The sequence below is a fragment of the Charadrius vociferus genome, unplaced genomic scaffold, assembly GCF_000708025.1.
Source record: "Charadrius vociferus isolate BGI_N301 unplaced genomic scaffold, ASM70802v2 scaffold59, whole genome shotgun sequence".
NCBI classification, from domain to species: Eukaryota; Metazoa; Chordata; class Aves; order Charadriiformes; family Charadriidae; genus Charadrius; species Charadrius vociferus.
Window position 1 is genome coordinate 8,141,419 of NW_009661371.1, and position 26,895 is coordinate 8,168,313.

The following is a 26,895-nucleotide window of genomic DNA, read 5'->3' on the forward strand; positions in this document are numbered from 1 at the left end:
AAATCATTAGGACTTGGGAGAATGCTCAGAGACAAATATTCATGTTGTACTCCAATGTAATCTGAAAGAGTTTTTACCCATAAACTTACCAAAAGTAGTTAGTGAATTAGTGAACTAACCACAGATACAATAAAATACCACATTAAAATACAAAATGTAAGGATATTTCTATTTTCTCTCATTATTTCTTCTTTCACATTGCTCCCTCACCTTCATCAACATTTCATCATACGTTCGTAAGGAAAAAGAGATTGCTCCCCAGCCCGTCTCAGACCAACCTATGTGATCTTCATATACTCGCAGCTTTCCTTAGAAACTGTGAATTTATTTAGCAGAGACATAACCCTTGTCTACACTAATAGAGTTTTCACAACGTATTTGCACCGTTGCTCTTGCTACTTCTGATACACTGGCACTGAAGAACAAAGGCAGACCTCCCGCTTCCATAGTACACCGACACAGCTGAGCCAGTACGAGCAGAGACTGAACTTTTTTTAATAACCACTTCTTACGTATACAGAAGTGCAATGTTTCTTTGAAAATTCCTTTGAAAAAGTACCTGAAAAGTATGATTTTAACTTAAGAGTCTAAAAAACAAATGACCTTCAATTTCCTCAACCACTCTACAATAATGGCATTTTCACAGCCAGCAATACAGACTAACACAACTTTCCTTGACCACAGTTCTTTGCCTAACAGTAGCAAATACATTAGTAATTAAATAAGAAAATACCCAAAGATCACAGGAGAATGGCAGTTGCAAAAGCTCAAAATTTTAAACTACCCTAGAACTCCTACATATTAAAATATACCTTGATAATCAAACTTAACTCTCAGAAACATAAAGAGTGGGAATACAAAGATTTTAAAAAGGAATATTCAAAACACTTATTTTAAACAAACGTTACGTGCAAACACTTATGAAAAAGTCACTGTTACAAAAATGATACAAGACATTATTAACAACACTGTTCACATTGACAGTTTACAGTCAAGCCAGTGAGAAAGGTATAGTTTAAATCTTCGTCAAAAAAAAAAAAAAAGGGGGGGGGGTTCTGGAGGATGTGGATGAGGAGACACAGAAAAGATTCAATATTACAGCCATCTACTGTGAACCAGCAACCCCGGAGGGAAAAACGTTTCTTCTCCTTTTCTTTTAGTTCACCAGATATTTCTCCCTGTGCCTGTGCTACGTGCTAGCAAGAAAAATGAAGTCTTTGTTTCCCCTTTCCTTTTATTTATAGTTCTGTGGCTCCAAAAGCTCGCAGTCTCATGCAATGAAAACTGCCACTGGAAACATTACAACAGCATGTCAAATCACACAACGAGGTACTTCCATATCACGTCAAACTACTTGCTGTGGAGAACCAGAGGCCCCTCTTAAAAAAGGATAGCTGGTATGTTGAACATGGTATTTCATTCTTGATCCTTTTTCCTTTTCTGCTTTTTCAATCCTACTTAATAACCCAACTGCCAATCACCGTACCACAGTCACCAGCCAGAGGGTCTCCCACAACCGCGGTAGCTGGTTCCCGCCGCCGAAGCTAACATCGGGATCTAAAACAGGGCCCCCACAGTCCATCCCTCAATTCAGATCATCTCAACTTTTGCAAACAAATAGGTGCAAAGATCAGCCCAAATCATTTACAGCTTTGCCAACTGGCTCCTCTTTCCTCAGGCTGGAACCCTTGGCAGTTTAGCAGAGCTGCTCTTCTTGGCCACCTTCCAGCTGCCTGCTGGGATGAGCAATATTTACCATCTTACTCTTCAATCAGAGGGCAACAAACAACAGCGTGAGTTAAAAGGGGACCAATTCCCATTCTGACAGGAGTATTTGAACTGCTGTCTTCAGGGGAAAAACTCAAATAGCCTCCTACATACTCACCAAAATGCGACGTAAGAGTAGCTTTAATCTTTTCGATGCAAGAGCGAAAAGCTCCAGCCACTTCAGAGGAGAAGCAGTCAATGGCCTGAGCGTGCGCGTCTTCTCCACAGCACAGCTGCCACCAGCACAGAAACCTGCTCTGCCGCCAGCTTCCTTTCTGGAAAACTGTTCGGCATTTTAATGCTGTAACACAACAATGTGAGTGACTCTCTTCGAGAGCATCGTTTCGTTTCAGATTAATAGGAACCAAGGAAAAATTACTTTTTACAATTACAGTCTTCAATGTCATGTTCATACGTGAGCATTTGGGATTAGATGCGCGCCGTCCAAAATGCTTGCAAAACAGTGTAAGGGATGTGTAGGAGGAAGGTTCAGGGGCTGATTATACCCACCCCTGCAACTAAACACAACTTTGCCTAGCTAGTAAAAATCAAAGTTTTAGTCCTTTATCCAGCATGGAGACGAGAGAGGACTAAATTCCTTTTAAATAATACTGCTTTTACAAATCGATATGGCTTACACATTGTGACTGCCTTCAATCAAATTTTTTTTTAAAAAAAAATAATTATAAATTATTTTCTGCACACCCCCCTGTGTAAGCACAATCCATCAAACAGTAATTCTAATCATATTTAGTGTGATTTGAACTGCATTCAATTTCTGTATCGCAACAACTATAGACAATACAGTTTTCTCCTTAAAGTATTACATCTGTTCTAACTACCTTTCACAAAAGGCTTTTGGCTACCACGGATGACAAATAATGTAAACTAAAACCACAAGAATGTCTAATTAAGAAGAACTGGAAAATGACGCAACTCATTTCAGTTTGCTTTATTCCTTTACTAATGCTGGTACTTTTTTTGAAGCAAAACACTGGGCAGAAGTAAAAATAAAGGAGATTTTAGAGTAATTAACAAATTGAAACTTCAAAAAAGAACCGAAAAAGTCAACCTACTTCAGACTTGCCTGCTGAAGTCCCCAGTGCTTAGGAAACCAGTCTGCTTTTGAAGGACAAGATGATAGTATGAGGCACACAGCTGACAGACTGTACGCTTTTCCCATGTTTTGACAAAAAATGAAGAACAAATTTGAAGAAAAACACCCTTAATTTTTAAATTTCTTAATTAAAAAGTGAAAACCTTTTCAATAGCCCCTTCATTTGACTACATTTTTTTAGGTAAATTTCACAGAATCAAAGAAATTTTCTGATTTTGATGATTTAGGGGCTTTACTTCAAGTAGCAAGTGAGCTTAAAAAAACTTATCCTGAGTTTAAACAAAAATATTGGATGCCACAGCTCATGGTCTACTTTTTCTGTATCAAAATTTGCCTAGAGCAACCTAAACCATTTGCTCCTATTCTTATTTTAGATATTTGTAGTTACTCATAATAGCATGAGATATTAATAGTTAAACTTCAAATAAGGAGAGGCAAACCTCTGAATTTTATCATTCATGATTATTAGTAGTGACGGGGCATAATGCTTCTTTGTGCTTTCTCTGATCACTCGAGCGAAATTTGATAGCATCTTTAACACCATACTCTGAAATGGTGCATACATACTGACTTTCAGGAAAGATTATACTATAGACTTTTTACAACTAATGTGGTAATATACACAATTGGTTATTTCAACACTTCCTGGTCCACAGCATAAAACTTTCTCTATTTAACCTTCACATTGCATTAACTAGCCCAAAATAAAGCATCAAGTTCTGTGGGTAAATCACACTTATTACTGATTAATTTAAGAATATCTGGTCTTCAAAAAAGCACCATGCCAAGGATAAAAAAAATCCTTCTTGTACAAATAGCAGCAAAGTAGTTAGAAGAAACCTGTATATCTACCACATACCTTAGGAAACACTCATTGTAAAGTTAAATTTGTACAGCTAAATTATCAAAAAGATCAAGAGATTAACTAGGCAGAGAAGTTTGATTCTCTTCTACTATGTATTATAACATAAAGAAAACTTAATGTTGAAACTTGGATAATCTCTGTTTTCAAATTTTTCCTACTACTGTAAGGTACTATACTTAATCCACAGCATGCTCTGCAGTGATTTACTATGTACTTCCCATGTGACCAATTACGGTTTTATCAATATAAGCAGAGTAATTCAAAACACACGTATCCAAGATTTAAAAACTGCATTACAAGATGACATAGTGCAAGTAATTAAGGACTGCACATGAAAAAGGCTAAAGACAAGACTGTATGCTAGTTTAATTAATAACTTTCTGAGGTGAATACTCAACCGCACATTAGTAAAGCTGCACACATACAGCTAGCATAAGTAAAAGACCCCTTTTTTGTTTACTGAATGTATAATAGAAATACTTAAACATTAATTAAAAAAAATAACATTCACAAACACAGAACCCTATGCAGTTAATCTAATTTATGCTAAAAAATTCTGGTTTATATTACTATAATCTACGGGGGAGACTTGCCTATGTTCTTTTAATACTTTGCTTGCCATTGGGAAATCTCTGTTCATTCCGTTTCATCAGTACAATGATTTCCATTTCAACAAGTGTGTAGATACAATCTTTAAAAACTCATTTATGAGTAAGCAGCCTTCATTTCTTGTGTTACAGAGTTCAAGAGCAACATACATCATCTGAAAAATACCACACAATATTCTAGCATAAACACCATCAATGTGCAGTACTTCCATGTTTGAGATTTCTTATCTATTATACCCACAAAGGAGATCTAAATGTGTTAGAAACTGAACGTTTTGTAAGTACACAAATTATACATGCTCATTTCATTAAAAATCAGAAAGTTAGGCAGGGTTTCTTAGTGACAAATATCCAACAGAAAACAGATCTGCTCCACTTACTACTTTAAATATTTTTTTTTAAAAAAAAATCAAATTAGGCCTCAAAATACAATTAGAAAAATAATGTCAAAAAAACAGGTCTACTTCTCTTTGCTACTACTAGTTCTGTCTTTCACTGCCTCAGCGATGCAAGTCCACTAATGCAAACAGTAATTCATTATTTCAGTAACAAATACCTGTTTATGTAAAACCGTACTATTTTTAAAGCTTGTTTTGGGTGCAATGATTTTTGGTTAAAAATTTAAGCATAAAAGAAAGCACATTTCATGTATTTAATAAATGAAAATTAATTTACTTCAGCAAGCTTTCTGTAAATTACAATTGATAGTTTTAATTGCGTAAGCTAGAGAAATGAATTATTTCTCTTTTATGGCACCTGGATGTTCCCTCATTCCAATATCTAAATGCAGCACAAGACGATGTCTGACCTCCCTTGATCTTAGGTACAAAGTAAAGAAGCAGCGGACAAAGTTTTAAAGGAAGAAAAAAGGTATTATATTTATTTCACAGATGAAGAAATAAAGAGTAACGCATCCTCTCTGGAAATTACTACCGCATCTAAAATATTATTTCCTCTCTTCTCCACTCCACTTTCCTGCTGAAGATTATTGTCCATTTGGCAAGGACAAGAGGAAAAAGCCCCACGTGCTAGCTCATCAGCAGGCACAGTCATAACCTGCCCATTAGCCTAAACTGACTTTGTCAGTCACCTTCAGCAGAAGGCAGGAGCGGCAACAGTTTAAATTGCTGTTAAAGAAACCTGTTAAAGATCACGATTCAGCTCACAGAGAGACTAAGTGATTTGCCCAACGTCATATATTCAACTTAAGCACTGGAACTTAACAGTATTTCACAGTCTTAACTGCAAGAAAGTGCTCGTTCATGCATTTTATTATTGCAGGCAAAAGATGAAGTTTCTGACTTCACCCTGATTTTCAGATTTTTGCAAGTGCTCCTAGTCTTTCTTTCTCTTCCATAACGTACGACACCACCCAAGCCTCCAAAAAGCTACAAAAACTCCACAGCTTACCTAGAATACTCTCTCTTGCAAGATACAAATTCTATCAAATTCACGCACTGCTGTATTTCCGCATGGCTGGGCTAGGGAGCAACCTTGACCAGATGAACCTGAACTGAAAGAATACGGCTAGATTCGTTCTAGAGCTGTGATACAAGGTCAGCTCATACAGCAAATTCAGTTGGACTTGATTCTTTTTCCCCAAAGTAGTACGTTTATTTTGCCTTTCTTTTCAAAAGTACACCACATTTATTCAAGATGTGTACTTGAGCTTACCACAGCAAAAAGTATACCGGACACGGTGATTCATCTGTATTGGTTTCTTAAACAGTGAAAGAACACAAGAAAAAAGCACCATGTGAAGATCCCGACCAAATGTGTAGCACTAGAGAGGTCCCTACACATATGTAAAACCAAAGCATGGGAGAAAACTGCCAATATGGTAGGAAATAGAAGAGTATAGGACAGATAATGTATTAAGAGGTACCTTGTATACATAGCATTGGCTGAACACATAAATATACCAGTATTTATCAATGTATGAATACACTGACTTGCTAAATATATACTGACAGAGAGAGAAAGTATACTGATTGTGTTGCTGTGCCTCCACCTTCACACACACATTGAAAACAACTTTCTAGTACAACCTATTATTTGTTTCAAAGTAAATAACGGGCTTCAACCATAGCTCTGAAAACAACGTGTTATTTTCACGGCTTGCTATACTTACTGCAATGGACAGAAAGATAAACCACTCTGATAAGAAAGTTTAGCAGAGAAAGGAAGTTACAAATCAAAGGAGTGGTGTGTAAAATGCATCTTAACTATGGGAGACAGCGTCTTGTGAATCAGATTCAATCTAATTCTCTTTGTTTCATTCCAATGTACTTGTTGAGAATTACGGGCCTCATTTCCCCATCTGCTGGAAACAGGATCTAAATAGCAATACATTAAATATATTTTATGAAGTACTTTGGTATCATAATACAATCTTTCTACTAAGGGCTCAGGCTCAAATGGAGAATCCAATGGCAAGAAAAAAAAAAAAGCACCAGGAAAAAATGGTGATTGTTAAAATGCAGATAGTCTTAGGTGAAACTAATAAAAGATTATTTCTTGTCTCTCTTCCCCACAAAAACCTAGGAATACTTGCATCAGCTCTTTTATAAAGAAATATAACTTCCCCTAAGTTTGTCCACCAAGTGAATCGCCAATAAGAAAATAAAAATTCTTATTTGATAATACCTTATTGTGCCTCTCCAACAGTTTTGTATAGAACGTCTACACTGAAACTAATTTTCAGCATCTTCACTTCACTTATACACTTAAAGAAAACAAGAAATATTTATTTTGCCACTGCAGAAATTAATACTTAATACTGTTCTACTCAAGTCATACATCTTTAAGAGCCATGTTTAGGTTATGTATTAAGATGTAACACAGACCTGCAATCTTGATGGATCCCATGGCTCTTTCCTTATTTATACCACTTAAGACTACAATTTAACCTATTGTTCCAGGCTCCTTCATCTACATATTAATTTATAAATAAGACCATTCCATTCAAGATGAAGGCAGCAACAAACTGTCCAGCTGAGGACGGGAGTGACAAGGTGGTTTTAGTCGGCACCTGGTGCCCAGCCAGGGTCAACCCATCCCAACTGAGAATAGAAGATCACTGTATTTTGGGAAGTACTCAAGTCACTGAAATACAGGGTGAGGTTTTTTGCTGTTGTTGGTTAAAGTGATTGCCCTATATCGGGAGGAGTTTTTTATTAAAAAAAAAACCAAAAAAACAAAAAACAAAAACACAACAGAAAAAACCCACACACTTCTGAAGGAACCATCAACATAACCAGTTAACTCTAGGAGAGGATTTCAACCTGTGAATACCAGTAAAATAGTCCTCTCCAATTCAGAATCAGCTGCCTCAGCTGAGGAGAGGCAGGATTTCAGACATGTGCTGCTTCTCAGTGCTACCTATGGGCTACCTGCAGTGGGTCCCTTTCGGAATACATTGGGAAACCTAAATCAAAGCTCAGCTATGTGATCAAAGCTGCAGTATCTAGCATCTTAACAGTCAAGTTTTTCTCAGTCTAGCAGAAGAACGTAAGAATATAAACACAATTGGGTCAGAGAGCCAAATTTGATGTTGCCCACCCGACTACAACAACAGATTTCTGCAGAACAGCATGTGGGATAAAGATAAACATCTCTCTGCTGAAAAAAAAGATGCCTAAAATTAGTTTCAGAAAATATCATTTAAGTTAAGATCTCTCACCAATAATTGTCATGGAAAGCACACTTAATTTTAACAAGAGCAAGTGTGGGGTAAGGCTTTCATTAATAAACTTTATCATTAAATCTACTACCATTAAGTCTATACTCACAAAGACTCTGCTGCTTATTAGCAGTTCTTTCTCATCTCAGCAACATCCGAGATTAAGAGACAGATGAACAGCTTACTTTTACTGCTAAAGTGCTAGAGGCTACATTTAGTTTTTGACAGTCACAGCAGTTTTGATATGCCTTGGTGGCACATTTCATTGCAATGTTATCGTTACAAATGGAAAAATCCAAACACTAAAAGCACACACAGGAAAACACCAGTGGATAAGCATTTAATGGTCTTGTCCATTCAAGGATGATTCCCTTCAGAGAAGCTTCCAGCACAACTTCGCTTACAGTAAGAAATTCTCCTAATTTTGCCACCCTTGGTCTAAGCAACATCCGAAGCAGAGTCCTGATGTAAGCCAGACTCCAGTGTTTTGGGTTCCCCCTCAGCCAAGCCCAGCCTGGGTCATACACTGGTAAAAACCTTGGCAGCACACTCCTCTACTTCTATCACTGCCAATACTAATGAAACAAAACTAGACGCAAGAGGTTTCTTAGAAACTCAGTGTTAATGCTGCCTGGAACTATCTGTAATGCTTGTACTAATTATTTCTGAGTAGATTAGACCACAGAGTGCCAAGCCAGCCCAGCAGCCCTTTCTGTACACGCTCCGCTGGGTGACCACATTTCTAAATTCAGAATTATATTAAATGTTTGACACCAACAGAAATTGCAACCAAGCTATTAGTTTAAGAATCGTTATAGCTATGAAAAGACAATCATCACCGAAGCACCCTGAATTCAAGAGATTAACAAACAAATTCAAGCAATACATGAAAGTAATCTACATAACTAAAAAAATAATCAAGCAATACATAAAAAAGTAGTTTTATTTTTAAAAGGCAAACAGTAAAATATACCGGTAAAAATCCCAGTTTTGCTTTTTATTTGAAATATTGCACAAAGTAGACGAAGAACGTGGAAAGAGAACAAAGGGATGATTTCTACACACCAGCAGTTCAGCTTTCTAATGATAACATTTTACATAGCACATTACAGTCACTTTTATGCCCTCATCATGCGTCAAGTGGAACAGTTAGTCGTCATCTAGAGCCATAATATGAATACATACTTGTACTTCTCAATAATACTACATTTGTACAGCCTCAGTTGTTCTCCCTCCTTAGAGGTAGAAGATTGTGGTTCTATTTGGCTTTTTTTTAAAAAAAGGAAACAAAAGAATATTACACTGCTCAGTGATTCTTTTTAAATACAGATTCACTACTCAGGCTTTCAAGCACTTCATGCTACAACATAAACCATATAAAATTTAATAATTTTTTCTACCACCAAGAAAGAACATACCTGACACTCATTTCTTATTAGAACAACTCTGAATTGGAAAAAATGAAAGGCTAGATACAATGCACAAGGTCATATGAATAACTGAAGTCCACATACATCTGAAATCCATTTGCTGGTTGTTACTATTTTTAAGGGAATAACATTACACTGAAATTACTATTTTTGTTATTTTTCCTTCAAATTCAATAGCAGACATACAATCCCCACAAGATCATATAGATATAGCTAACCTGAAACGTAATATTCAAAGTTATGTATGCTTTTAAAGCTGTCTTTTTAAAAGCTATTCAACTTGTGAAAAAAAAACTAAATTTGTGCTTTGATAAATATTAGTTTCTTTCAAAACAATAATGCTCCAACATCTGAAATTTTATCCCAAGAGATACTATTTTCTCATTAAAAACAGAAGTCAGAAACAAACTATTTTCTCCTAAATTAATTTCATCTTTACATTACAGAGGAAAATGAGAAGAGAAATATCACAGCTAAGCCAACGCAAACAACCAACTTTATGTTCCCCATCTGATAGTGAAAAAATAGCGGGAAACAGCACTTAAAGCCATACTTTATTTTGTGCTTTCTTGACAAAATATACAATCAGAATTATTTTATCTCACCAAATAATTCACTGGGGACACAAACAAGGATATTATGAAAAAAAAAAAGGTGCTATTTCCATAAAAAGTGTCATTAGTACCTGCAATACATGATCCAACATGACATGAGATCCAACCACCAAACCACAGATGTCTTAGCACAAATTTCCCTTAACCTCTATTACAGCACTGAAAGGGATTGCAAAACAATTCTCTGGCCCAACGACCCAAGCACTCGCTCAGGATGTGGGCAGTTGGGTTTTAATCCTTTTTCCAGTGGATATTCTATTTTCACAGAGCAGAACAACTTCAGGTTTAGAAAGGGGGGCCGAAAGTCTACATAATTAAGCCACTATGATCACCAGTACCAATCTCCACAGTACATTAAATACTGAACCAAAGGCTGAATTGCCTTAATTAAGGTGATTCACTTAAAGGAGATTTAGTGCATGTGACAAAATGACAGAAGAAACACCAGACTTCTGTATCCAATGCTATTTTTTCTAGTATCTTTTGAAAACATTGTTTGCAATAACAAACAAAAATAATAGAGATAAACCACAAAGTCTTTGTCAGCCTTTGATCTGAACAGCTAGCCAACATTCATAGGTCCTTGCTGGCTTACCTCCATCAGAAAGACAAAAATGAGAATTCAAAGTAGTATTTACCAAGAACATTCATGAAATCATGAATCTCTGAATATAACACGACCATGAAACAGCACCTGCATACTATGCGACTGTCAGTGCTACCAGCGAGCCCCGTGCTCTCTCGAGTGTTGTCTGTTGCCTTGCTCGTTCACGCACACCTCTGCTTCTTTTTATTTCCTTCTTTTTAACCTTCTCTCAGAAAATACATTTTTCTTCAGGCACTAACCAGTCACCCAGCCCTGGTATTTACAGTCAGTTTTATCAGTCCTCATAGGGCAGTCTCCCCTGTTACAGATTTATTATGCTGATCAGCGCCTTTAGCAGCAGCTTCTATTGCTTCAGCTACCACAGGAACAGTGTCCCTCTAATGAAGGCTTTCCAACTGCACTTGTTGATTTTTACCAGATCAGTTTTCATGGAAGCCATTAACACTCCTCTGTATTCCAACAGAGTATTTTCCAATGTATATTTTAATAGCAAAGTTCAAAACGGCAATTTTATGTCTATAGCTACAAGACCTTGAAAAATATAACACAGTGAGTGTTTACATAAAACTACTTTGGACAGATTTCTTCTATTAAACTTAATACGCTCAATAGAAGAAAGAAATCTGCAAAAAGCATTCTTTTCTCAAAACACAGCACAAATCAAATGCTACGGCATCTACTGAGTACCACTACTAAGACATTCAGACTCATGAATCGTAATAAAAATCAACAACCTCCTCCAAAACCAAAGTACAGTTTGGCATCTAACAGTATATTTAGTGTAGACTTCAATAATCGGAGTCTGCACCTAAAAGCAGAGCTCTGACACCGACAAAGCCGTGCCATTTGAATTCTGTTCCAAGTTCGGTCTGCCTTTGTACAAAGCAAAGATTTTCCCTAAGTCAGAAAGCCACACTCCACCAGAAGTTTCATTGACTCTACCTCTTTCCGCAAATAGAAAAGATTGTGAATCTGAGTTTTTAAACACATTCATGCAGTCAAACTTTGAAAATTAGTGCATAACTTGACTTCAGCTTATCTGAAATCTTACAAATTCTTCCTAATGTTCTAGCTTTGAGAACCAGAGGTATTTGACTTCACAAGACTTAAATGCTGTTTCTAGGAAGATGTGGTGTCCTAACCTTACATTGTAAATAGCAGTTAGAAGAGTGAGCCATGATTTCCTAAACAAGACTGCAGCCAACATCCAGATCTGAGGGTGAAGTTACCTGTTTAAGCATGAAGAGAATTTTTCCATCATCGTAAGGTATCTTATGCAAACAAAGCTTATGAATTCCTGAAGGCAACTATTTAACATTTGCTTGAAACACACGATTTGGAACACCTTGCTTTCCATTTACTATAGGCAAGACTAACCAAGCCCAACCACCAAATATGCTGTGATTACCGCATACTGGATTACAAGATTTTGAGCTATAGACATATCTAATTACAATGACCAAGTTAGTGCTTCTGTTTGATTCAGATAAACCACCTTGAACTTCAATCCAGCTATGTGTGACTGGGCTTCAATCTGACTATATCTAAGTGAAGCTGCACTGAAACCTCCTGCCAAGCAGATGAAAAAAATTCACACACAACGGGTTTCTTCTGACGACTGTGCCTCTGAATATTATAAAATCCATACCCTTCCATTACTGCAAGTACAAAATTGACTCTGAAATAATTTTGTTTCTTCTTTTTTAACAATTTCTAATCTAATCTTTATTTTTGAATTGAGCAGTACACGCTCCAGACAAGAATATACATCCACTCAGACAACCACAGTCTACAAAAAACAAACAAGGTCACAAACTTCACCAACCAATCTCATTAATTGTCATAACTCCCATCAACATAAAAAAATAAGGAATTGTGTAGTATAGCCTAACCACATGTGCATTGCAGACATTTCAAAAGCTCTAAAAGGATTAAAGATGCCATGTTACATAAAATTTTACTCAGAAAATATTTTTAAAATGGCATCTGAGCTGGCATATAAAATTGTGCGATTGCTGCAGGAAAAAAAGGGCACAAACACTTCCTGACAGTTGTGCGGTTTTAACTCACACCTCTTTTTTTCTTGGATTCCTTGAGTGCAAACTCAGAAAATCTGAAACAACAGAGAAACATTTTTTTTTTAATGTAATACTCTTGTAGAATAACCAGTTCCTCTTGTATGCCATTTAAAATCCATTTTTGACCTTTTTTTTTTTTTATATACTGTTTCTTTTACAGGTAGGGAGCTGGTAAAATAACAAACAGGGAAGCATAAACAACATCAGCTCTCTGTTGCAAGCAGCACAATTCTGACTTGAATATACAAAAAAGTATGATTTCCTGAGTAAAGAGCATATACCCACAACAGGAGCTGAAGTTAGAAATAAGCTTTTGTTGACCCTTATGTTTCTTTCCGAGTTTGGAGGTTTCAGTATGAGAAGATAAACACTTCATGAAATTGTAAACTGCTTTGGGAATCTGTTTCCAGAAACAGCCCACTAGCTATCCTGTTTCTCCACTGAAAAACCAATTCCACTTACTAGTGAAAGTAAAGATGAACAAAAATCTCCCTTACGGAACAAAAATTATGTATTTTGAAAACATGATTCTAGAAAGACAGTTCTTCTTTTACGCCTATTACAGAAAGGTGAGCTGCTCCAAGGGACTGAAAACATAGTCTGTTATTTTGCTTGAAGAACCTGCCCCACGAAATTCATTATTCGTATCTACCATGACTAAATTCAAAAGAATAGTAAGATCACAGCCATGCTCTGTAGTGCCGGTAGGATGTTTACATTCTTATTTTCAGCTATTACTAACTGAAGAACTACGCAAAAGACTGCAGAAACATGGAAGCAAAGTGAAAGAAAATGCTACCAAATCAGAATAGTCACAAATGCTCTTTTTTTTTTTTTTTCTTCTTTTCTCCCTTCTTTGAGAAACTTTTCCTATTTCCAAGCAATTCCTAGGACGCTAGCCAACCTCTTCCTATTGAATGGAAGATTTAAATTTGTAGCTTTATTGGTTCTATAAGAACAGTGAGAGTAGTTTATTGGTAATTAAACTGACATTTTTAGAATCCTGTGAAGAATCTCAAAGTGCTTGAGAGATATGCCAGAAATAATCCTCATGGTCCTCAACAGGAAATTCTTCAACCACTTTGGAACTGAAATATTCTACATGACACATAGTACATAACATACTGTTTCAAAATAAACACTGAAAAATAAAATACGAAGTATTCTGAAATTAAATTACACACATACTGGAGGGATATGGATGGCATATGAGTTAAGACAGCTAATTCTTGTTGTTCTCACCTCTTGTCTAGCCAACTCCACCATATCAACTTTTCTATTTTGACGCTCTCCAAAACCTTCCTGAAACATCAAGCTACCTCTTCAACTTGTTCCTTCAGCACATCCTCCTCACCAGGTCTCTAGTTCAATTCTAGTGAGCAGAGACCCGTTTGCTCAATCCGATTTCCCTCTTTGTCATTTTTTCTAATCCAATCTGTCTAATGTTATGTTCCAAATCTACTACCATGGTTTGTTTGCTTTCAACATAACTCACTATCCTCTGTTCCCTTATTACTCGACCTTTTGGGTCTTTATCACCCATCAGTATTGAAGTTTCTCTGCTGTTCGGTCATCTCCTTGCGGAGGGCTTCTCCCATTCCTTCAACGAGATAAGCAACTGCTTTCATGCCTCATGCTTGCTCTGTACTCAGCTCCTCTGCCCCTCTCACCAAACACAAGGTGACCCTTGGCATCTCCCAGACCTGGCCTGCACCCTACATCCACCTCTTCTGCTCCTCCACTGTGTTGAACATGTCTGGCAGGGACCCTGTGGTTAGTCTTCTTCCACTATAAACTCTTTTCCTTCCTTCGGCTCCACTACCTCAGCAGCTCTGCTCAGGAGACAGACACCGCTTAAGTTCAACAGGGCTAGAAGAGCCAAAACTGAACAGAAGTAATATGCAGCTTGCAGAGGTGGCCAATACCACATTATCTGCATCAGTGTTTTTTAAGTTCTGGTCCACAGACTACTGATTGCCTGAAATCTTTTCAAAGATAGCTTGTGAAACAATCACAAAGGAGCTTTTAATCTGCATATGCATAATGGCAAGGAAACAAACTGTTATCTTCATTCACCACACTCTATATTTAAAATTTAACCTAATTTTATTGGGCTGTTAAAGCAGGAATTAATACATCAAAAAAAATTTCCTCTATTCGCCCCCAGCAAAACAACGGGATAGTCCTTTCAAGTTTTTCCTCCAGTTGTAGGTACTGTGGTAGTGTGTCTTATACTCAATGGAAGTTAAGATCAGCATTTCTCAACCTTTCAAAACTCAGAGTAGATATCGACACGTATTTCTGAAATACCTGTATGTCTTCTGAAAGATTATCTATTCATCTTACTTATTGACTATCCCTGCCCTGCTTAGACCGAAGGTCTAAGAAGATTACAGAACCTGGTGGCAAGGCTGAAGGCTTGTTAACTTAATAAGGCTGTGGATTAAAAACTGTGTTAAATTAAACAGGTTTTGAAAATGGCTTAACTCTGCTAGCGTGGATAAGATTTAAGACTCTCCTCTCAGATCTTTATCTAGCTCATGAAAAAGAAGACTGTGTGAGATAGTAGGGCACTGGCACACATGAAAAAGTGAAGGTCCACGAGACGTTGATTTTCTTTTAGCAAGCTCTCAGCTTCAGGATAAAAGCTTCATCTTTACTCAAAGGCACATTAGCACAGCACACTGAATTCATCTTTACTGGATTTGTTTAAAATAAGCTTGTAGAACAGCTATGCCCTATATATGCCAACTCAGATTGTCATCTGATTATCTTCGAATACTTTTCATCTTAACACTTTTTAATCAGTCAGAAGTGCCTCATTCTTCCCCAATATTTTTTTTTAAAATAAAATGCAGAGCATAACTTGAAGAATTTAGATAGCATGCTAATAAAGAATTGTTGAAGAGACTTGATTCAAATTATTCAGTATTGATCCTCTCACTCCTCTGTGCAAGTAAGACTACATTCCTTTTCTTGAGCTCAGCAGCTTGGAAATCTGGTAGGAGTACTTTTGTCTTTAACCAGAGCTTTTCAAAAGCTTGTCTTGTAAAACTGCGGTTCACACAAGATAAAACAGTGTTTCAGTTATTTAAAAAGCTTTTAATGTATGTATACATTTTGAAAGTTCAGGTGCTGAGAAGAAGAAGTCAAGAGAGGTAATATGCACGTATTTCCTTTATAAAAAGGAGAGCAGAGTTACCTCGCCTTATTGCGACACTAATGCCATGAAACAAAATCAGTTTTATTAACAAAGGAGCACTAAAGACTGAGGAGTCGTTCACGTATTATGAAGTCCAACAGGACACTCTCTGATGCCTGGCTTATCTTTTGTGCAATGCTGGCAGCACTCCTTCAGAGAGGAGGAGAATATTTGTATTAATTTTTAAGCAACATTGAAATGCTTACCTTTGATCAAAATGCATTTATGATGAATAGCATACTTCTGAGCTAGAAACTGTAAAGTTATACTTTGCACATTTACAGAAAATAAAATCAGACAATCTATAGTCATCTCTGAAAAATTATGCCAAGTTGAAAGATAGCAAGTAAGCACCAGACCAGAGCTTTTAGTGCAATTAAAAATAAAAAACCCACCAAAAAAAAAAAAAACCACAACCCCCCCACAAATTTACACTGTATTTTAAAAATTATATGTGGAAGGCTGTGCATATCAGTACCATTTCAAAAAAAACTATTGTAAGACAGACAGTGCACACACACATCTGCACAAGAGAACCTTGTTCTCATTTTTAGGATATCAGACACACTCTCGTAGGTTCTGGTTTTTTTAAACTCAAGAGTTTAAGTGCTTATACTATAGGTGGTGGTGGTGGTGGTGAACGAATCAAGGGCCAAACAAGGTAGGAACAAAGACCTAGACAAGAAATTAAATTACTTAAATTTCTGAAGCGTTCATACTCTTATGCTACGAAAACCCAACTTTGAATAACAAACCACAGTGCCACAAGAACTGTCAAATGAGTGTCACAGTCCTAAGCTTCTAAGGGTACAGGGATAAATGACTTCTGTGGTTGCTCATGTGCACCAGAGTTGATTTTCATGTACCTAGCAGGCCCAGATTCTGAGACACTTTGGCAACAGTGTCTGCAAATGAAACATGAAGAGTTGAGTACGGACTTCCGTGTTTCATTTTCCCCTCAACTGGAGAATCCAAACCTGTACGCCTCCAGGAAACACTGAATGACGTTTTAAAGATATGCATATAAGCATCACATGTCAAAGAATTCCAAATTCTGGACTCAGTTTCTCTCTTTGGAGTGATTGTCCTTTTCTCTAGAGCATCTTCCTGAGTCCTGGTGATTTCCTACTTAAGAGCATGCAGAAGAGAAAACAGACTTCACTGTTCGCCTCTGTGCTGACCAAGACCAGCCCCCCACTAGGGGCTTTGTGCCCAAACTGCATGGCAGCGCTGGCAATATCTATGGGATGAGAAGAAATGAAAGCAGTTATTCAGGCACTCTCACTGCAGCAAGGCTCTAACTAAGCAGGACTAGCGCCACTGGTTAGTCTGACAAACAGGGGACAGTGCTGCCATCTCCCCCTCTATACCCAGGATTCTGGCTGTAGAGACAGTGCTATGTCTAGAAGATGTCTGCCAAGATGATAACTTCAATTGTCTGCACTGCTGGGCCAGAACGTGATACAGTTGGAAACCAAAGGAGAATAAAGGACTTCTAAAGTAGCGGAGCTATTGCTTCCTTGTCCTAACACTTCAGGCTTGGACTGCAGATATTGAAGTACAACTGAAGTACACCAGTTACACAAAATTGCAAAACAGCACTCGTCCAGGGGCACACATCGTCTCTTAGAAGCTGCCTTTGAAGCAGGTTTTTTCCCCCTCTCCCTCTTAGATCTCTAAGAAGGTGGAAATCTGTAAGCAAAAAAACCCACACAACATCAACATTCTTCAGCATTCTGAACACATGCCAGAGTCAAGGTACGCATTCGCTTGTAAAGACAGATCAGAAAGGCTGAAGCGATCTTCATGAGTTTGGAAGCTGAAGAAAGATAAGAACTGCAGAAAAGAGTACTTCCCTGGGACGTGCCATTCTCCCACCTCAGGGCCATTTCCTTCCTAAAATTAATCCAGCTCACCTCAAAGCAGCCATTCTCCGTCCGCACACAACAGATGCACACTTTTCTTTCATGCACCCAGTAACGAGGTGTATGTATGAACAGGGCTGACCAGACAGCATTGCAGCTTTAATTACCGAGACACATTCTTACCCACACTCGGATGTGCATATGGGCAATGATTTAAAGAGGAGAAAAACACAAAAGAAAAAGGAAAATTTTAAATCAAAAGAGGCAAAGCAATATAGTAATATTAACCTAAAGTTTATGTTCCTCACTCATTTAGCAGACTTAGTCATACATACCACAAGAGTGTCTGTAGTCCAGATACTTCAACAAAACATTTTCTTTCTTATTGCTTATTTTATTTTCCCTATGTTTGACACAGTCAAGGACAAATTGGACACAAGAGGGAAGAAAGATATATGTTTTCTTTTTCTTGGAAGTAGTACACTAAGATCAGAGGCAAGTGAACATTCGAATAAAGGACAACGATGGAGCCAAAGAAAAGACCAAGGAAGGTGTTAAGCACATCATAAGGAGAAGGCCAAATGCACTGCAAGAGGAAGTCCACCAAAAGAAATACAAACAATTCAACATAACAAGTGTTCGGTTTTATTATCACAGCTGCAGTTTCAGGCTTGCTGTTTTCCGCAGTTCCTATCCATACACTAAACACAGGGGTAAGAAGAGGAAGTACCATGTGAAAAACATTTCACTCAGGTAAAGGAGAGGGGAGGAGAAGGAATTCTAGCTGATTCCATCCCAGTCAGCCCCTGCAACTCTTCCTACCGTACAGGATGTCTATTAAGCCACCGAACAAGAGGTAGCCACTGCAGAGAGCCAGATGCTATGCACACAGAAACACAGCAATAGCACTGCTGACTGACTTTGCTAACCAGACCCTGGACCACCTCTGTAAAGCAATTTTATTGGTATTTGATTTCTGTTGCAATAAGAGAAAAATTAAAATATTTTTATTCTCTTAAAAAAAAAAACAAACAACAAAACAACAAACAACCCACAACAAAAACAAACTGCTCCCCTTCATGAGCCCATTACAAGTAAGGGCTTTAGACTTCCTTTTTGTGCAGAAGTTTAGAATTTCTGAATGACCACACCTTTTTGAGTAGAGCAATAACCTGTAACTCACCAGCCAAATTACAGTGAAGAAAAAAAGACACCATTTTATTTCAGGTAGACTGTTTTAAACTAATCTACAGAAATGGAGGAATATGAAATTGGAAAATGAAGGGAAATAAAGACAGTCCCCTCTTCCACCTGAAAACAAAGCAATCCTACAACAGTATCTTCCACTAACTAAAAAAAAGAATAAAATAAAAGGTGCTCAGAAACAAAATTAAAATAGATTTAAGTATCACACTTAAATACCAGGGATTTGTTTTTTAATTTATAAATCAACTTACTTCAAAACCTAATTATTTTCAAAATAAAGGGATTACACTAGTTTCACAGCTATTTTATCAAGCAGATTAATGTTAGCTAGCAGGTTAAAGATTGCTATCAAGGTTCAAAGTATGGAATTAAATATTTCCGTACTACCAAACCCATTCACATTATATATACTCTTTCTATTCTTTTCAAAACACATGCAAATCTACACACTAGCCTGCCAGTTGGATGCAGACTTCTCTAGCTGAAGAACAGAACGTCAGCTTACACAGATTTTTTTGAAGTGTCTTGTTTTTTCCTCAGTGGGGTATTTATGTGATTCCCTACTAAACATCCAAACACAAAATGAAATTCCTTTAACAATGTAACACTAGGCACTGGACCATCTTTGGTACAGGAAATGGATTATGAACAGCTCTCCAGTAATGAGGAAGTCAGTGCTTTAAAGAGTCAACTGCAGTTATCTACTGACCCCAATGGAGACTGTGGACCCATTGTAAAACACCCTATAGATACATCCAAAATGAGAAAGTGAATCTCTGCCCTAAAGGATATACAGTTTAAATAGCAAGTCAAACAAAGGAAGTACTATCAATCATATCTGCAGATGGGAAACAGAGGCACAAAGAGCTTTGAATGACTCCGTGCAAGGTTATAAAGGATGCCTGTGGCCCAGCCAGGAACTGAGCCCGGAAGCTCTCAATCCTAGCCCAATGCCTTTAGATACTGAGACAATTCCTCCTTTTGCTTATCCTCCAGCTCTTTACTTAATTACTTATCTCAGAGAGGAAACACGTTAGCACCATGAGAGACAGTCTATTTTCCTTTCATATTTATAATCTCCATTAAATTTTATCTAGTTTAACATAGGATACAAAAGCGTTACAAAGAAGTAATTAAAACCGAACAAGCGATTGTAAACGTAAAAGAATCTGGTATTTCAGAAAGTGTGAAAGGAAAGAAAAGTGTGCATAAATGATTTAGAGAGACTTCTCCAAATGTTTACTAATGATCACTCTGGAATATGAATACGCACCTATCTCCACATTCTCAAATTAAGATATTTCACATGTTAAAGTTGCACCTCGACACTCCTTACTTTCATAGGATGGAATATATGCGGGAACGGATAATTAAAACTACACAGACAACGATAAGATACTTAAAAAAAAATAAAAAAAAGGAGAACAATTGCAAGGGGGAAAGCAGATTTTGTACAAATTTGTACACATACCCAATTTTGAGGATTGTATCATCAAGTAATGATTCCCAGGCTACCATCACAAATACCAATCATGAAACTAACTGCATTAGCCACTGTTTCTTGCACATTTCTGCAACCATTTTTTCCCCTGAAGTGGCATGTTTTATCAACTAATCTATTATTACAACGTAAGCCTCTTCTAAGAGTACCTGACCAGCAGATGTTTAACAATACAACATTTCTATATACTGTTTTATTCTGCTAACTCTTGTTCAGAGACAATTCAAACATCTGTTCCAATCTACACCTGCTGCTATGCTGGGCAATCCCCATACTTATTTTCAATCCTTTATTAAAGGTATTGATCTATGAACGCACATTTTCAGCCCTGTTAAGAAGCTTCCTTTGACAACTAAGTTCTGCCAGGGTCTCAGTAGCCCAACAAGTGTCATAACTATGACAGAAGCACTTGTTTCAACTCCTATCAAGTTTTGGAATCTAACTGTGTGAGCTGCCACCCTGAACCCTTTTCTCCAGGGCAGCTAGGATAAAAGAAAACCAATTGCTAACATCGTGCACAGAGACCAACAGAGGAGCCTGACCTGCTGAAGTCATCACAGACCAGAAGGTGGCCCATTGTCACTACTGCCCCAAGCTGTGTGCCAAGTTCAGCTGTGGCAGAGAACCTGGCACCATTTATTTTCCTTTTTGGCATTAAAGCTGGTTTTAGCAGTTTCCAGGCAGGCCTACTGGATCACAAATGACCATTGCTCTGGCAGTATGGATATGGTAATTAAAAATTTTACTGTTGCTTTCCTTTGTTACATAAGCAGGAGAATGGACATGTGCATTTACACTACGATGCAACACAGCTGAGCACCAGCAGAAACTCATGGAACAACCTTCCCTTTGTGGGTTTTTCTTTCCTCTTCAGTTCACAAGAATTTATTGCAAACATCTCAGATGCTAGTGGTTCTCAACAGAAAAACAAAGTTTCAGGCATGCACAGAACAAGAATTTATTGACAAAGTTAGAAAGCCCCCTTTAACACCTAAATGAGCATCTTCTAATAGCCTGTAACGTTCCTTTACCCTCTCATTTCAAGAAGACTTCACCAAAAGCGGTATTAGCAGAGAAATCAGCTTTCAAAAATAAAAACAAGAGAAAAGGGAAAAGCTTTACGACTTTCCCATTGTCTGCACTTTAACATTTCTCGGTAAGATTTCCCACTGACGTACAGTATAATACACCCAAATTACACCATCAATACTTCATCAATCCAGCATAAGCATCAACTCAATTACGCAGGGCCAACTTTTGAGCTATTCGTGCCTTTCTTTTGGAAAGGGAAATCATTAGAATCCTTCGCTTATCTCTTCCTGCCTACACTTGGTTCAGTGAACAGCTGAAAACATTATTAAAAAAATATTTTCAACAGTGATGAGATTTCAGACTATCTAGAGAACTCCACTCTAAGTTCTGCTGAGAAGACTGTCCTAATTTCCGAAACTCAGACTATAAAGAAATTAGCAGAAGAATCAGTATGTCTTAGGCACATACAAATTCAAGGGAAAAGAAAAGTTGAACGCGTGTCATCTTAAATCTATATATGCTCTAGTAGAGAAATTAGAACAGCTCTTCAGCATCTATCAACTTATGCATACAGCTACATTTAAGACTCCTGCAATAAGCACACCCTTGTAAAACTACCATAAAGAACTTAAGATAATACTTGTTTAACATACTTTGCCGAAAATGACAAGATGAATAACATGAGCATAAATTTGACATTAAGTACACTAAAATTTTCGTACACTCTTTTGAAGGAAACACAGCTTGTGATCATGCAGCCCCTCAACAGCCCTCAATAACTTGCTCCTGGTAACTAGTCCCAAGCAGATTTGACAGCAGGCCACCATTCTTACAGCTCTTCCAAGCTGTCAACCTAGCTGAAGTTTTTCACTTTAAAAAAAAAAAAAAAAAAAAAAAGAAAGAAAGAAAAGCATTAAATTAGCATCCACACCAGAGAGGAAGCTGCAGCATGAGCTTAACTATTATTTGTTCTCCCAGACAAGCTGGCTGCTCAGAACTGAAGAGCCGGGCAGTCAGCACACAGTTTTCCATCAGGTACCGCAGTGTGTTGCCTTTGTCCAACCAGTACCCAGGCAAAGGCACAGAAGGGTTTACGCATCAAAACAGCAGGGAATAGAAAGAGGTTAAAAACTTGCAGGGAGAAATTGCAGTTGTTAGGGCAGTGAAAGATTACAGACGGTACAGAAAGAAACAGGGTTATTGCAGTGGGGGAGATACAAGGCACAGGATTTGTTAATCCCCACCACCCACCCAGCTTCATTAGTTTTAAGACTCAAGGAACCATTTGTTTGTTTATTGCCATGTGTCACCACATACATATAGAGAATGCAATATACACAGTACTGTGCAATAACAGGGCTGGCAGCTCCATAGTCATTGATACAGTTCAGGAAATCACACTGCAGTACATGCTGTATTAACCTTTTCTGAAAATTATGGCATCCTCTGAAAGGGCATTTATGAGCTTAGTATTACTTCAGGGTATAAGCAGAATGTTTATGACTTGACAGCCTTCATCCACGTTCACTTCATTTAACGTAACAGCAACTTTCATTTACTAGTTCCCCTTCAGCAAAATTAGTTCAGGAAATCTGACTCTGCCACTCATCTAGAAACAGATTTTCCTCTCCAATTCCCAGAGAGGAACTCCGTTTGCAACCATCTTTTACGTTATAGTTAGCAAAACAAGTAGGGCATTCACTTCAACACTATCCATTAAATTGGCATTTTGCTTTCTGGGCTTTTTTTTAAAAGCATTTTTCACATAGAACAAGGAAAAATTCTTCATGTCTCCCCTTTCTTATCCCTCAGAGTCAGCGCAGTTCTTAAAAGTACTGCCTTCCTAGCAAAAAAGGGTCTGGGAAAAGTGGACAAAAGAGGAGAAGATCATCTTCCTCTGTCTCTCAAAGGGAAGAAGACACAAGAATACCTGTGAAACCCCAGCAACAAAGATGTATTCAGAGTCACTGTAAAATGTTGAAATCTTACTACTATACACTCAGTATCAGTTAATTGCATGGGGAATGCACATGGTCACAATTTTAATGGCAGACGGTACAGCATAACTAATAAATTGAAGCAACATTCCATGTGCTATCACTTTGTGCAACATCTGGAAATGCAAATGTTGCACAACAGGATATTATAGAACATTTTTTTTAAAAAGACAGAATGTTCCCTGCTCAGTTTTATTTTTTCTAATAACGCTTTAAGAAACTCTGAAGCACAGCCATTCATATATGCAGTACATTGCTGCACCAGAAGCCTCTTGGAGGAGAAGCCATCTCTGAAAACACACAGTTATTTACAAAGGTCAACACAAGAATACATAAACGAGTTATATGGGTATTTTGCTTTTTTTTTTTAAATTGAAGAGCTTTTGCAAATGCAAGGTACCATGGTAAACACTAAGGTTCTGGAGAAGACCAGACTGGTTTTGATACTGCTGAAGCTTCTTTGCAGTATTTATTAAGGTTTATCTTCTGAAAGAAAAAGAAACACCACATCATCTCTCCTCCCTTACCAATTAATCTATATGCAGAACAAAACTCATTAACAGGAAGTGGCATGATAATTATTATTTTTATATTCTAAAGTAAAGAACCTAATGAGAGTCTCTACCGAGCAGAGAAAACAATACAATCTAATGGAAGAACACCTGTATTTTAAATCCTCATGCAAACTTAAGAGGCGTATCTAAGATGTTTTAGAGATATTCCAATCATCTAAGTACAAGTGAGGACAAATCAGTGTAAGGTTTCCTTCATTGGGTAAGTAAACTAAATCATTCAGCTATACTTTAAAATAAAGACTAGTCTTGCCTAATGCACGTTTAAGCCCCTCTACTTGGAACTCCTTAAGACATTTCTTAAAAATAAAATAAACTTCACAAGAAGGAAACCACCTAAACCATTCAAGAAACTTCACTTTAAACAGAGGAACTCTGAATACACAAGCATCACAAATGGACAGCAAGCCCTTTCAGAGAAGCTGATCTGCTTTGTCATTAGATAAAACAGAGCAAGGTCAGTCATCTCACAAAATTATATTTGCCAATACAGGCTCTAGAATGGATAATCATAAATGAGGCTATTGAGCCTTGATTATAAGGTATGACAGAATCTACAGGTTGCATAGATCGTAAACAGGAGTACAGGCAGAAAGCAATGTTTTCCAATCACAGTACACAGATTGTCCAAATCACTTCGAAAAAATACTTTGAGGAAAAACCAATTAATGAAGGGGTTAGGACTGAGAGTACAAATAACTTACCAGACCCCAGTAATTCAAAGATTTCTTTTTAAAGGAAGTAAAAATGTAGCTCCTTAGAAGCCAATGGCAAAACCTTGGTCGACTTGCAACAAGAACATAACTTCCCTGCTCACGTTTAACATTTTTTAGATGCAATTCAGAGAAAACTTACTAACAGTCAGAATCATTACAGAAAGTGCAAGAGCCAAAATAAAAACTCTAATCTTGCAGCTGACAAACGAAGAACAATTTCAAGTGTCCTTCACAAGATGTTTATCCTTAACAATTACTTAAGCCTTCCACATAAATTATCTTGTTCTGTTTGACTTCCTTTTAATAAGACAATTAAGGTATCGAGATGCTTTTTTTCTCCTTACCTCAACAACTAGGTTTTAATAAGGATCCATTATTACTGGTATTTACATAACATTAAAGCAATACTGATAAAAACACTGATGTGTTTTGCTGGAAGTCTACAACAGTTCTCAAAACTACCATTTTGCTGTATTTACTATCTGACTGCCCTTATCCTGAAGCAGAGGCCATCGAATTTTCTGAAACAGTGCAGGAGAAGATACGATTGCAACAAAATACCATCATCACATGGTACTTACCCGAACAGGAGGGCTCCGTGCTTGCACCCTTTGCTGCTGTCCAACTTGAGAGGTCTGCAGGTCCTTTGATCCACAATTAGCTACAGTGTTGATGGGGACCCTTAAAGCGTTTGTGCTACCAGTCCCACCACCAGCGCTGGGTTTTCGAGGCCTCTGTTTGATGCCATCCAGTAGTCTAACAAGCAAAATATTACTGGGAAGTTCGTCAACACTGCAGTCCACTAAAGTCCTGCACTCTGGGCATCGAAGCTCATTTCGAGAGCTCACAATGCCCAGCAGACAGCGTTTGCAAAACGTGTGTTGGCAAGGCAAGACTTTCGCAGAAGCATCAAGGCGTTCTAAGCAAACAGGACACTCCAACAGATCCAGCAAAGCTGATTCATCCATTTTCTTTGTATTACTTAACCAAAAAACAAATCTTTGCAGAATTTATGTGTTTTGAGCAGTCCGAGGATATCATGTTACATCCATTCCTCTTCTGACCACGCTCTGAAAATTTTTGAGGGAAAAAGGCATTAATAAGATGGAAAAAGAGTGAGCATGACCATTCTGTATGAAGATGTTCATACAAGGTGCACAATAAAAGATCTCTAGACTAATTCATTAGATATTTGCAGTAAACGAAAGAAACATCAAAATAGCAATAAATAACAACAGAAATCTACACTAATATATCTATTTATTTAAAACAGTGTAACAAATGCTAACGGCTAAGGTTTTTAAATTCAAGTCCCCATAAGTTTTAATCATGAGCAATTCCATTTTCTCTAATTATTCCAGAATGAAAAGCTATCCCCAGTACAGCATTAGATTACAGCTTACTTTTCATCATTCTTGCTTAATACACCCGTATCTCTGAACATATATTTGAAACTAGCCTTTTCCACAACGAGAAGACGGCGACGGTAACTACAACTGGGTCCAAAACAAGAGAGCATACACCAATAAGGCGCAGCAAAGGGGAATGACCTTTATGCCAAGAGTAAGCGAGTAACAGACTACATTTCTACCGCTTCGGTGAAAAGCGACAGCAGCACGTTACACGCATCGGTCTTGAAAACAGCCTCTAGCTCGCAGGATTTTAAGCTTACCGCTGACAAGGGGGCTCCTGCCTTACAGTGCCGCCTTTAAGCAGCGCTTCAAAAACTATCGCGAAGTGATTTGCAGCAGGAAGTGCTACTGCCATATCGTTAGGACACCAGGAGCGCTGCGTGTGCAGCCACGGAGGAGGCGAGCCTCCGGCCGGCTTGAGTGCGTGCAGCGAGGGGCTGGGAAAGGTGGGGAGGGATATAAAATAAAATTCCACCACCCAAAAGATCCCTATAAAAAAATAACCATTCCGCCGGAAAGTCGCGCCAGGCTGTTCCACAAGGGGAAAAAAGGCGGCTTGTTGAGCTCGGCGGTCCCCGTCGCTCCGCGTCTTCGGCGCGGCGAGGCAGCCCCCGCCTCAGCCTC

At 37.8% G+C, this 26,895-nt stretch overlaps 1 protein-coding gene across 1 annotated transcript in view; it reads right to left on the bottom strand.

The window, feature by feature from the left end:
• The window catches only part of SH3RF1 (SH3 domain containing ring finger 1), an 84,028-nt gene extending 58,201 nt beyond the window's left edge, over positions 1–25,827 (bottom strand). The window contains exon 1 of the mRNA XM_009893736.1: positions 25,441–25,827. Coding sequence (XP_009892038.1) covers positions 25,441–25,827 — 387 coding nt within the window. The remainder of the gene's footprint in view (positions 1–25,440) is intronic.
• Between the last annotated feature and the right edge of the window lie 1,068 nt (positions 25,828–26,895).